Source organism: Papio anubis, chromosome 16 (genome assembly GCF_008728515.1).
Source record: "Papio anubis isolate 15944 chromosome 16, Panubis1.0, whole genome shotgun sequence".
In the NCBI taxonomy this organism is placed as follows: Eukaryota; Metazoa; Chordata; class Mammalia; order Primates; family Cercopithecidae; genus Papio; species Papio anubis.
This window is the reverse complement of record NC_044991.1, coordinates 64,391,201-64,403,853: the sequence shown is the minus strand read 5'-3', so window position 1 is coordinate 64,403,853 and position 12,653 is coordinate 64,391,201. Positions and strand designations below refer to the sequence as shown.

The window sequence follows — 12,653 nt, the reverse complement described above, 5'->3', positions numbered from 1 at the left end:
GAGGGGGAAATGGCAGCCCTAGTGCTGGGTATCTGCCATCTCAATTTTAAGCACCTATGAGGCTTCCAGCTAATTTCAGACCCATCATGGGCCAGAGAGACTTGCCATTAGGTCACTAAAAGCAAATTCAGGACTGTGATGATGAGATCGCACCAGAATGTAAATTAATACCTTGCTTCCTTCACTGAGAAGGTCTCATTATCTTAAAAATTGTCATCTGAACTAAATAATATGCTTAGTGACATAGCTGACTCAGACTAACATCCTGAGGTAAGCGCTTTACCTTGTTGCGGACTGGTAATAAACAGTTTGTGCATGGACTAAACACTGGTATATAAAACCTCCAAATCCACTTAGATGCCTGGCAGAATCCCTGGTGCAGGACCAGTGGAACTACAGACTCTTTAATTTAGGGTGCAAGCTGGATGGCTGCTGATACAGAAATGATGCCTGGAGGGCTCAGTGCCTAGGCATACTCCTCTTAGCTCTTGAGCCTCAGCTCCCCGAGGGATCAGGTGGCATCCCACCTACCGGGTAGTTTTGGGTGCAATGCTCTGATCCTTATCCACAGTGGAAAGATCAACATTTGTGATGCCAACTTCAGTGGAGATCTTGACTCTGAGCTAGATGAAAATAGAGAAGACAGTTGCCAGGTCAACTGGTGGGTGTACAGGAATTCACATGCAGATATAAAGTTTTCTATTCTTCAAGGTGAGAAAGGCATGACCCAGCCCAGTAAAGATTACTGACCCAGCCCAGTAATATTTCCAACCTCTCCCATTCCGAGGCCTAAAATGTCTTTTTCTGGCTTTGGATGGACGGTATACACCAAAATAAATAAATAAATAAATAAATAAATAAATAAATAAATAAATGAAAAAGAAAAAAAGAAGAAAAAGGAAAAAAAAAAAAGTAAATCATTTCATGTATCCTTTAAAATAAATAAGGGGAAAAATTCCTTAAGCAGTACCTTTCATTCGAATCAGTAAGAATTCGGTTCTAATGATAGCTAGGATTTATTGAGTGCTTACCATGTGAAAGGCACTGGTTTTGTAAAGACTATCTCATTTAATCCTCACAATTCTGTAAGGTATTGCTTTTCAGATAAGGAAATAAAAGATGAGAGAGATGAAGCTGCTCTGCTCAAGATCAGACCGTGAGGAAGTGATCAGGCCACTGTCGAGCTCAGGCACTCTGACTCAGAATCCACGCACTTCAGCTCCTTGTTAGACAGCCATGGTAGTTATCTGTACTGTTCTCCAAGTACTTCTCATTCTCCTCCTGAGCATGTGGTAGAATTCTACTTCCCTGCCCCCATGGAGTCAAGTGTGGCCAATGAAACGTGGGCAGAAGTGAAAACTTTAAGAATCAATGCGTGATTCTCTCTTTTCCTCTGACATGGACACAATGTCCAGATGCTTGATCCTTCAGCCAGGGTCCTGGAGCAAAGATATCATGAAGCAGAGCCTCCAGTTGACCACCTAAAGAATCTAGCATGGGCAAAAAATAAACCTTCGTTGTTTTAAGCCACTGAGATTGGGAGTTTGTTATAAGCACAAACCAATCCATGTTGACTCTTAGAGTGTTTGAATTCTGTATGTCCCGTATAAACATCTTCACAAAGAGGGACTAATGTCAATAAATAAGAAAATTTAAAATTAGATTAAAATCAATGTAAACATCCAAAAGAGACAGGAAACATGTTAAATTTCTGAATTAAAACCCAAGTTTGAATGTGCAAATTATGCAACCCCAAGGCGCTTTTATGTGCAAACAGATCTGTAAGCCTTTCAAATATTTGATAGGTTTGAATGTAACACTTAAGGAAATCCTTGCCAAATCCACTGGTTTATAGTCTAAGTCAGGATCAAGGAATAGAGATAAAGGGATGGGCAAATAATTGAAGGATAGCTTCGGCGGTTTTCTAAAATACCATATTGAGGTGTGACAACCTCAAATCAAGGGCAAAGAAGAAAAATTAAAAAGAGATAAAGATTCCTTTAATAAGAAAGTAATTCCTTCTAATAGCCTTCTTTCCTGCCTCTATAATAACTATTTTATGACAACAGCCTCAATTATCATGTTGAATAGAGGTGTTCTGTTTTGCTTAAAAAAAACTGTAAAGATTTATTACCAGAAGCTGTAATGATATTACCACCTACATTTGAATTCATAGCCACCTATTAGCAGAATTATGTTGCCTGTCATTGAGTCTAGGCAACTGGGTGAAATTATGGCAGTGGAGGAGGGAAGATGGCCCATCAGGTTGAATAGACACCCCCAAGAAGGGAGCTTGGAGCCTCTACTTTGGCTCTCTGGGCTCTCTGCTGAGTTAACAGCATTACAACTCACACAAGGATCAGAACCAGAGCAAGCTTTTTTGCATAAAGCACAACCCGACAAGTACTGACATTTCCACTGGAAGACAAACTGGAATGGAAGGCTCAGCCAAAGAAGTGGCCAGAGAGGTTTGATTTGACACCCGCTGAGAACACTTTCCCTGTAGTATGTGGAGCACCTATGTGCAGGGAATACACAGAGATGGCAAGAAATCCTTCCTGTTCCATACACAAACCATAATGACAATGAACCAGGATGCTGCTTTAATATATGTACAAAGTGTTATGAAAGCACAGGAGAAGGAACTGTGACCCAAGTCTGCCCATGGGTGGCCCCGACTGGGGAGTAGGAAACATTCCATAGCAAAAAGACTAAGGAGGAGGCTTGATGGGCTTAGCAGCCCTCCAATTTTGGGAGAGATAGGAGGATTAGCAATACTCTATGCTATAAAAATAATCTGTCTTCATAGTTAACTACTCTGCAATCTTCATCAACGTTAACTAGATAATTCCCTTGTTATTTCTGTAACTCACTCTTAAGAACTCATTCATTTAATTTGTAAATGTGATCTTGGAATCATCATCCCACTGAAATGTCCATAAACAGGAGACTAGCTAAATAAAGAATGATACATGCGTATTATTAATTACCATGGAGCAATTAAAAAGAACAGACTAGGCTGGGCGTGATGGCTCATGCCTGTAATCCAGCACTTTGGGAGGTGGATCATTTGAGGTCAGGAGTTTGAAACCAGCCTGACTGACATGGCAAAACCTTGTCTCTACTAAAAATACAAAAAAATTAGCCAGACGTGGTGACACACGCCTGTAGTCCCAGCTACTCGGGAGGCTGGGACAGGAAAATAGTTTGAACCCGGAAGGCGGAGGTTGCAGTGAGCGAAGATCACGCCACTGCACTCCAGCCTGGGCAATAGGGCAAGGCTCCGCCTCAAAAGAAAAAAAAAAAGAATTGTGTAAAGTCTTCAGTGTCTCCTAATGATAGCGATAAGGAAGCTATCAGCTTTTAGGTTTTCACTTAGAATCCTGACTCTAAACTCTCAGCACTAACTTAGCCACTAAAGCCCGCTAATCAGGATCCAGCTTCGTGTGTGTTCTAAAGACATCCTGAGCATCCCCCAACAATGCAGACACATGGAGTGAGCAAAGGGCAAACTGCAGTGAACTTGCATCATTCTTGGTTTGCTCTCAGCCCTAATTTAAAAAGCCTTCCTAAGTTACAGCTTTCTTTGTTGCACATAAACACCCGTAGGGCTGTTCTTAAATAGGGAACAGTTTAAAACAAATCCTTCTGCTCCTAAAATCTCACTATAAATGGGTCTCTGGAAACACTCAAAAGAAAAGCATTTTCACGCTACTCTTTTAAAGCAAATTTAGAAATAAAAATCGTAACTTTTTCCAAAGCCCTCTTTAAAGAGTTCAGTGTAGGAACCCTGTTGATTAGCTGCTTCTTCCTTCCAACTAACACTGCAGGATTCATTTTTACAATAGGAAAGGGACTTATTTCTCTACTTGAAATGCAGCTAAGCCTGCTTTACACTGGATCATGCTATTCCTTTCTCTGCTTGCACCACATGCCATATACATCTCAAAAAATGTTCTAATGCCAGGAAATGCAGTCTTTCTGCTGGGAGTAATAACACCCCTGTTTAGCTTATTACTGTCAAAAATGATGGTGCATTAGGGGCAATTAATGCTAATGAAAGCTTCCAAAACCCATGCTTCCCCTGACAGCCAGTCCAATGTCAATGAGGGCTATTACAGGACTTCCACAACAAACCACCGTTAATGCACTCTGACCAATGTCGAGCATCTCCTGGGAGGACAAACAGGACCCAGTGACCTGCTCTGAGGCTCTAAGTGTGACTATTACTGAAATTACAAAGAAAATTTGCATATATGGCAAAGGTCAGAGCCGACTCTCTCTCCCTCTCTCTCACACACACACAAACACACACACACACACACACACACACACACCCCTCTAATGTAATAAGGAGGAAGAGAGAAGATTTTGTAATGCTTACTCCATCACTAGGGAGGAAAAGGACAGCAAATGGCCTCAATGGGGGCTTATTATCATTGCATGAACAACACCTATTAGCCATTTCTGCTATTTTGTACTTAGATAATTTTTCCAACAATCACAGAAACACTTGGACAAACACCAGATTTGATGTCACAAAATGCCAAGCTGTTACAGTAATCAAGACGGCGTGGTATTGGCATAAGGACAAAAATACAGATTAATGAAATAGAATTATGAGTCTAGAAATCAACCCTTACATTTATGGTCAAGTGATTCCTACAAGGATGTATGTGCCAAGGCAATTCGTTAGGGAAAGCACAGTCTTTTCAACAAATGGTTCTAGGACAACTGCAAAATAAGGCTGGACCCCCTACGTCACACCATACACAAAAATGAACTCACAATGAATCAGAAACCTAAGGGTAAGAGCCAAAAGTATAAAATTCTTTTTATACTTTTGAACATAGCAGTAACTCTTCATAACTTTGGATCAGACAATGGTTTCTTAGACATGACACCTAAAGCACAAACAACAACAGCAACAACAAAATTTTAAAACTGAACTTAATCAAAATTAAAATTTTTTATGCTTCAAAAGACAACATCATGAAAGTGAAAATACAACCTTCAGACTGCGAGAAAATATTTGCAAATCATGTATCTAATAAGGAACCTCTAACCAGAGAAACTCTTACAACTCAAGAATACAAAAAGATAATAAAAAGATAAAGACAAATAAAGAGAAAGATAAATGAAAGGAAATAAGAGGTATATAGATTGTGGAAGGAAGAAAAAAAGACCAAAAACATTTTTTTCAATGGACAATGGATTTGAATAGACATTCTTCTAAAGAAGATATACAAAAGACCAATAAGCACATAAAGAGATACTCAACATTATTACCCATCAGAGAAATGGAAATCAAAACCATAATGAGATACCACTTTATACCCACTACGATGGCTAGAATCAAAAAGTCAGATAATAACAAGTGTTGGTGAGGATGTAGTAAAATTGGAACCCTCATACATTGCTGGTAGAAACGTAAAATGGTACAGCTGCTTTGAAAACTTGTTTCTTGAAAAGTGAAACACTGAGTTACCATATGACGCAAGAATTCTATTCCTAAGCATATACCTGAAAGAACTGTGTTCAAACAAAAAGTTATATACAAATGTTCACAGTAGCATTACTCATAAGAACCAAAAAGGAGAAATACCTCAAATGTTATTAACTAATGAGTAGGTAAACAAAATGTGATATATCCATACAACGGAATATTATTTTGCCATAAAAAGAAATAAAGTACTAATACATGCTACAACATGGAAGAACCTTAAAAGTATTAGGTTAAGTGAAAGAACAAAAAAGCCAGACACAAAAGGTAACATATTGTATGATTCCATTTATACAAAATGTCCCAAATAGGCAACCAGAGAGAAAGAAAGCAGAAAGTAGGAGCAGAGAACGGGAGTGACTACTAAAGACATAACGCTGCTCTCCAGGGTGATAAAAATATTCTGGAATGGCATTCTGGTAAGGGTTGCACACGCCTGTGAATATACTAAAAACACTGGATTGCCTAGTTTAGTTTATTTTTTTTTGTTTTTTTGGCAGAGACGGGGTTTTACCATGCTGACCAGGCTGGTCTCGAATTCCTGATCTCAGGCGATCCACTCGCCTCGGCCTCCCAAAGTGCTGGGATTATAGGTGTAAGCCACGCACTCAGTCTTTTTGTTTTTTTGAGACAAGGTCTCACTCTGTTGCCCAGGCTGGAGTGCAATAGTGTGATCACAGTTCACTGCAGCCTCAAACTCCTAGGCTCAAGGGATCCTCTTGCCTCAGCCTCTCAAGTAGCTGGGACTACAGGTACATGCCACCATACCCGGCTAATTTATTTTTAAATTTTTGGTAGAGATGGGATCTCCCTGTGTTGCCCAAGTTGTCTCTAACTCCTGGGCTCAAGTGATCCTCCCGCCTCAGCCTCCCAAAGTGCTGGGACGCTTGTCTCTAACTCCTGGACTCAAGCGATCCTCCCTCCTCAGCCTCCTAAAGTGCTGGGATGCTTGTCTCTAACTCCTGGGCTCAAGTGATCATCCCACCTCAGTCTCCCAAAGTGCTGCGATTACAAGCATGGTGGCTCATGCCCAGTCTGAATTACATACTTTAAATTGATAAATTTTATGGTATGAGAATTATACCTCAATAAAGCTGTTATTAAATCAATAAATAAAAGCTAAGTCTTGGCCAGGCCTAGTGGCTCACATCTGTAATCCCAGCACTTTCGGAGGCCGAGTGGGGGAGCGGATCACCTGAGGTCAGGAGTTTGAGACCAGCCTGGCCAACATGGCAAAACCCCGTCTCTACTAAAACTACAAAAAAATTAGCCTGGCAAGGTGGTGTGCACCTGTAATCCCAGCTCCTCAGGAGGCCGAGGCAGGAGAATCAGTTGAACCCAGGAGGCGGAGACGAAGGTTGCCGTGAGCCAAGATCGTGCCACTGCACTCCAGCCTGGACGACAGAGTGCGATTCCGTCTCAAAAAAAAAAAAAAAAAAAAAAAAAAAGCTAAGTCTGGAAGATTGCCAAAGTTCTGAAGGGCCCGCAATGTGGGAAAACGTCTTTACACCACTCCATCCTGTTCTTCCTCTAAGTGATGCTAGATGGGAACCAAGCACTGAAAAAATAAGATTTAGGCCGGGCATGGTGGCTCACGCCTGTAATCCCAGCACTTCTGGGCGGATCACAAGGTCAAGAGACCAAGACCATCCTGGCCAACATGGTGAGACCCCGTCTCTACTAAAAATACAAAAATTAGCTGGGTGTGGTGGCGCATGCCTGTAGTCCCAGCTACTCAGGAGGCTGAGGCAGAAGAATTGCTTGAACCTGGGAGGCAGAGGTTCCAGTGACCCAGGATTGTACCACTGCATTCCAGCCTGGCAACAGAGCGAGACTGTCTCAAAAAAAATAAATAAATAAATAAAATAAGAAGAAGAAAAAGAAGAAGAAGATTTAGTTTCCATCCATAGGAGTTCTCAGCCCAGTGAAAAAGCAATGCAGGTGGTGGTTCACGCCTATAATCCCAGTACTTTGGGAGGCAAAGGTGGGCAGATCACTTGAGCCCAGGAGTTCAAGAGCAGCCTGGGCAACATGGCAAAATCCAGTCTCTAGAAAAAAATACAAAAATTAGCTGGCATGGTGGTACATGCCTGTAGTCCCAGCTACCTGGCAGGTTGAGGTGGGAGGATCACCTGAGCCCAGTAGGTCAAGGCTGCAGTGAGACATGATCACACCAGTGCACTCCAGCCTGGATGGTAAAATGAGACCTTGTCTCAAAAAAAAAAAAAAAAAAAAAAGAAAAAGAAAAAGCAATGCATATAAACAATGGTAATATAATGCAATAAGTACAACTATAGACAGGGTGTAAAATACTACAGCAACAAAAATGAACTTCGGATAGACTGAAGCCTCAAATATAAGGGGAAAACAACTTAAAAACTGTTCAGAAGACACTGGAGGGCCAGGTGCAGTGGCTCACGCCTGTAATCCCAACACTTTGGGAGGCCAAGAGTTGGAGACCAGCCTGGCCAATACGGCAAAACCCTGTATCTACTAAAAATGCAAAAATTAGCCGGGTGTGGTGGCACATACCTGTAGTCCCAGCTACTTGGGAGGCTGAGGCAGGAGAACTGCTTGAACCCGGGAGGCAGAGGTTGCAGTAAGCCAAGATCGCGCCACTATACTCTAGCCTGAGTGACAGAGCGAGACTCTGTCTCAAAAATAAATAAAAAGAAAAAAAGAAAAAACTGGAGAATATCTTTTTGACTTTGGGGTAGCACAGGATCATCTTAAAGAAGACACAAAAAACACAGACTAGCAAAAAACTTATATTTTATTTATTTACTTATTTTTTTGAGACAGAGTCTCGCTCTGTTGCCCAGGCTGGAGTGCGGTGGTGTGATTTTGGCTCACTGCAACCTCCACCTCCCAGGTTCAAGTGATTCTCCTGCTTCAGCCTCCCAAGTAGCTGGGATTACAGGTGCGTGCCACCACGCCTGGCTAATTTTTGTATTTTCAGTAGAGCCAGGATTTTGCTATATTGGCCAGGCTGCTCTTGAACTCCTGGCCTCAAGTGATCCACCCACCTCAGCCTCCCAAACTGCTGGGATTACAGGCATGAGCCACCTCACCTGGCCCCAGGAAAAGATGCTTAAATTAAGCTTCATTAAAATTAAATTTTGTGCATCAAGAGATGCCATAAAGCAATTCTAGGGGAAGATATCCTATGCTCACAACTAAACATATATTACTCCTAAAAATCAGTAATAAGACTAACAAACCAAAAGAAAACCAGGCAAAGATATGAAACAATTCACTAGAAAGGAAACCTAATTGGCTAATAAATACAAAAAAAGATGTTTAACTTTACCAGTAACCAAGGAAAGACATTAAAACAAGATACCTTTTCATATGCATCAGATTACCAAAACCTAAAAATATCAAATATTGGTACGAATATGGAGAAAAGAGTAATTTGGTGACTGTAACAACAAAAGACTCATGGAAAAGACAATCAGAGGTGGGATCAATAGGACCTGGTAACTGACTAGAAGGTAGAAGTCACAAGAAAGGAAGGGGTTTAGAACTGTGAGGTATAAGCCTGGCATTTAAGATGGACTGGCAGTAGAGGGAAGAAGAGGTTTCAAGAAAAAAAAAAAAAAAGAACTTTCCTTTTAATATGTTCAGTTGCAAATACGTCCTCTTAACGTAGGAAACTAACATTAAAAGAATGTGGATTTGAAAGGATCAAGGCACACTCTATAATAGTTTCTATCCATAGTGAACGGACTAAGATCAGATGTCTCATGCTTAAAAGGTCAACACATGAGGTGGACAGATTCGAGTTCCAGAAAACATCTTCCTTTCTGCCAAACTTTAAATGCAAGTGTTGACTCTATCTATGGGAAGTAATGCCCCATTTTTGAAAAGGTCAAACTTTCTAGCTGTTAATTCTGTCATTAAAAGAAAGCAAGTGTCACAGGAGCCAATTTGAGGAGCTCTCCAAAGGCCAAACCTAGGATAAAATGAGCAACAAGATAAATGACAGTCATGGATCACAATGTATATAGTAAAACAAATATCCATGATGCAATTATTGTAAACATATGAATTATAGATAATATATTACATTATAAACATGTTATGATAAAGAATTATTATAGTTATAAATAAATAAATAAACAGGATAAAAAACAGTTATTTTCTTACAGTATTCCAATTTTAAAAATGTAGAACCAATGAAAGAGAAAATCACCCTTTGGCAAACACCACAGTAATAACTATTACAGACAAGATCATGAAGATACTTACAGAGTCTCAAAGTATCACCCCACAAGACACTTATATACAAGCAGAAAAACAGCAACTTTACAGCAGAGAAACCTAGCACACAATCACCTTACTCAAGTGATCAAGGTTAACATTACCTGTAATGAGACATATCAACATCATATACTTCATGCTCTGAGTAGGGCAGAGCATTACTTTTGGGATAGAACTGAGGAAAATGCATGACCCGAATCCGATCATGAAGAAACATCAGACAAACACAAACTGAGAGACATTCTACAAATTGAGAGCCAGTTCTCTTCAAGCATCAAGGTCATGAAAGACAAAGAAACCATCTTAAATTGGAAGTAAGAAAGTAGGAAAATGTGTAACTCATCTTAAATAAACTTCTATCTAAAAAGATTACAATGAAAGCCACGGTGCCAGATGGGGTAAATTTCAATTAGCTGGGAAAAATACTCATGTGAACTACCTCATTCCCACAAAGCATCAGGTATATAAGGCTTTCTATCCTTAAAGCTACTTTGACTTTTAACCCAGCTAGAGTTAGCTAAACATCTGAAACACAGTTCATTATAAAAGATTACCGATTTTCTTTTATCCTTTACCCAAATAGCTTCATTATAGTGTTATATATGTGTCATTTGATGCTTTTTGTCATCTACTTGGCATCAAGCACTTTTCTAAACCCACCAAAGCCTATCACACAAAACACTTTAAGAGTTTAAGCCTCGGTGGAATTATGGGTGATTTTTATTTTTTCCACTAACTAAATTTCATGTAAGATAGTAATGCTAAATTATAATGGAAAATGAAAAACTTACAAATAAAATAAAATTCACTATGACCAAGTTCTTGAGTTACTGCCTTGGCTAAGCCTGTCAAACAGCAAAGATTGAACGCAGCCCTCGCTCCACATAAACGCATTAGCTTGGTTGTAGATAAAAGTCAATGGACCAGACGATTAATACAGTGTCAGTGTGGCCATTTCCTTGGATATACTAACATGGCAATGGGAAGGAAAGAAAAACACCTACCTCTACGGTATTTGCAATGTAACGGTTGTCACCTTCAACTTTGACAAGGAAGTCATAATAACCACTGGAAAATTTGACGTTCATGAAGTTTAGTTCAAAAACATCCCTGTTAAGAATGACAATGGGCTTAGCAAGAACTCAGGTAGGAAGGTCATGGATATAACAAACAGGAGCTACAAAATGTCTCCTGAAGACTGTTCAAGGCTAGCCCACTCCCTACCTTTTTGACTTCCCACCCCATTTGGGCAATCTCATGCTTATTTTATTTTATTTTATTTATTTTGAGACAGGTTGTCACTTCTATTTTATTTTGAGACAGGTTCTCACTCTGTCACCCAGGCTGCAGTACAGTGGCGCGATCACAGCTCACCACAGCCTCAAACTCCTAGGCTCAATTGATCCTCCCACCTCAGCCTCCCCAAAAGTTGGGACGGCAGGCACACCCCATCACGACCAGATAATTTTGGGTTTTTTTTGTAGAGACAGGGTCCTGAGATCAAGTGATCCACACGCCTCAGCCTCCCTAAGTGCAGGCTGGGGCGTGAGCCACCGTGCCCAATCCTCATGCTTAATCACAGATTGGAATGTAGAAAAGAGTATCTAAAATGAACACCTCTAGGTTTCCTACATTTTCTTTTCCTTTGTTACTCCCATCACTACTAAAATTCAAACTCCTTCTGGTAGCTTTCCACAGTGTAATGTAAAATTGGGAAGTTTTTTTTACAGTATGATCCCAATTATTTTTCACAATGACAACAACAAAAATGTAAAAGAAAATACTCCAAAATGTACAAAGAGGTTGGTGTACAATAGTATAACTGTGGCTAATTTTTTGGTATAATTTCGACCTTTCCATGCTTATGATTAAGAAATGCATTTTCTCTCTAAAATTGAAAACTCCTGATCTCAATAACTTACAAACTAATTTAACACTTCAAAAAGTTCCATATAGGGCCAGTGGCTCACGCCTGTAATCCCAGCACTTTGGGAGGCCAAGGCAGGCGGGTCACTTTTGGTCAGGGGTTCAAAACCAGCCTGGGCAACATGGTGAAACCCCATCCCTACTACAAATAAAAAAAAATTAGCCGGGTGTGGTGGCGGGTGCCTGTAATTCCAGCTAATTGGGAGACTGAGGCAGGAGAATTCTTTGTACCTGGGAGGCAGAAGTTGCAATGAACTGAGATCACGTCACTGTGCTCCAGCCTGGGCAACAGAGTGACACTGTCTCAAAAAAAAAAAAAAAAAAAAGCAGTTAGCTGGGAAAAACACTAATTCATATAAAAATTGACCCTTAATTTTTTTCTTTTAGAGACAGGTCTTACTATGTTGCCCAGACTGATCTTAAGCTCCTCAGTTCAAATGATCTTCCTGCCTCAACCTCCAAGTAGCTGGGACTACAAGTACCTGCTACTGTGCCCAGCTTTACCTTTAATTTTTTGTTTTTGTTTTTGAGACAGAGTCTCTCTCTGTCACCCAGGCTAGAATGATATGGTATGATCACGGCTCACTACAGCCTAGACCTCCCAGCCTCAAGAGATCCTCCCACCTCAGCCTCCCAAGTAGCCAGAACTATAGGCGAGCCACTATACCCAGTAAATTGGGCCTTAGTTTTTAAAAAATTACATAGCAATAATATGCAGTCATTGAAAATCATTGTAAAGGCCGGACATGGTGGCTCACACATGTAATCCCAGCACTTTGGAGGCTGAGGTGGGAGGAGCACCTGAGGTCACATGCCTGTATTCCCAGCCACTCGGGACGCTGAGGCAGTTAGAGACCAGCCTGGCCAACATGATAAAACCCCATCTCTACTGAAAATACAAAAATTAGCCAGGTGTGGTGGCAGGTGCCTGTAATCCCAGCTACTCGGGAGGCTGAGGTAG

The 12,653-nt window shown here is 40.6% G+C and overlaps 1 protein-coding gene across 2 annotated transcripts in view; it reads right to left on the bottom strand.

Annotated features, from left to right (window-relative positions):
* The window catches only part of RPN2 (ribophorin II), a 59,887-nt gene that overhangs the window by 17,106 nt on the left and 30,128 nt on the right, over nucleotides 1–12,653 (bottom strand). For both annotated transcript variants that reach the window (XM_009216164.2, XM_003904776.3), the window contains exons 9-10: nucleotides 10,771–10,876; nucleotides 532–623 (exon numbers count right to left, since the gene is read on the bottom strand). In XM_009216164.2, the coding sequence (XP_009214428.2) occupies nucleotides 532–623; nucleotides 10,771–10,876 (198 nt within the window). The remainder of the gene's footprint in view (nucleotides 1–531; nucleotides 624–10,770; nucleotides 10,877–12,653) is intronic.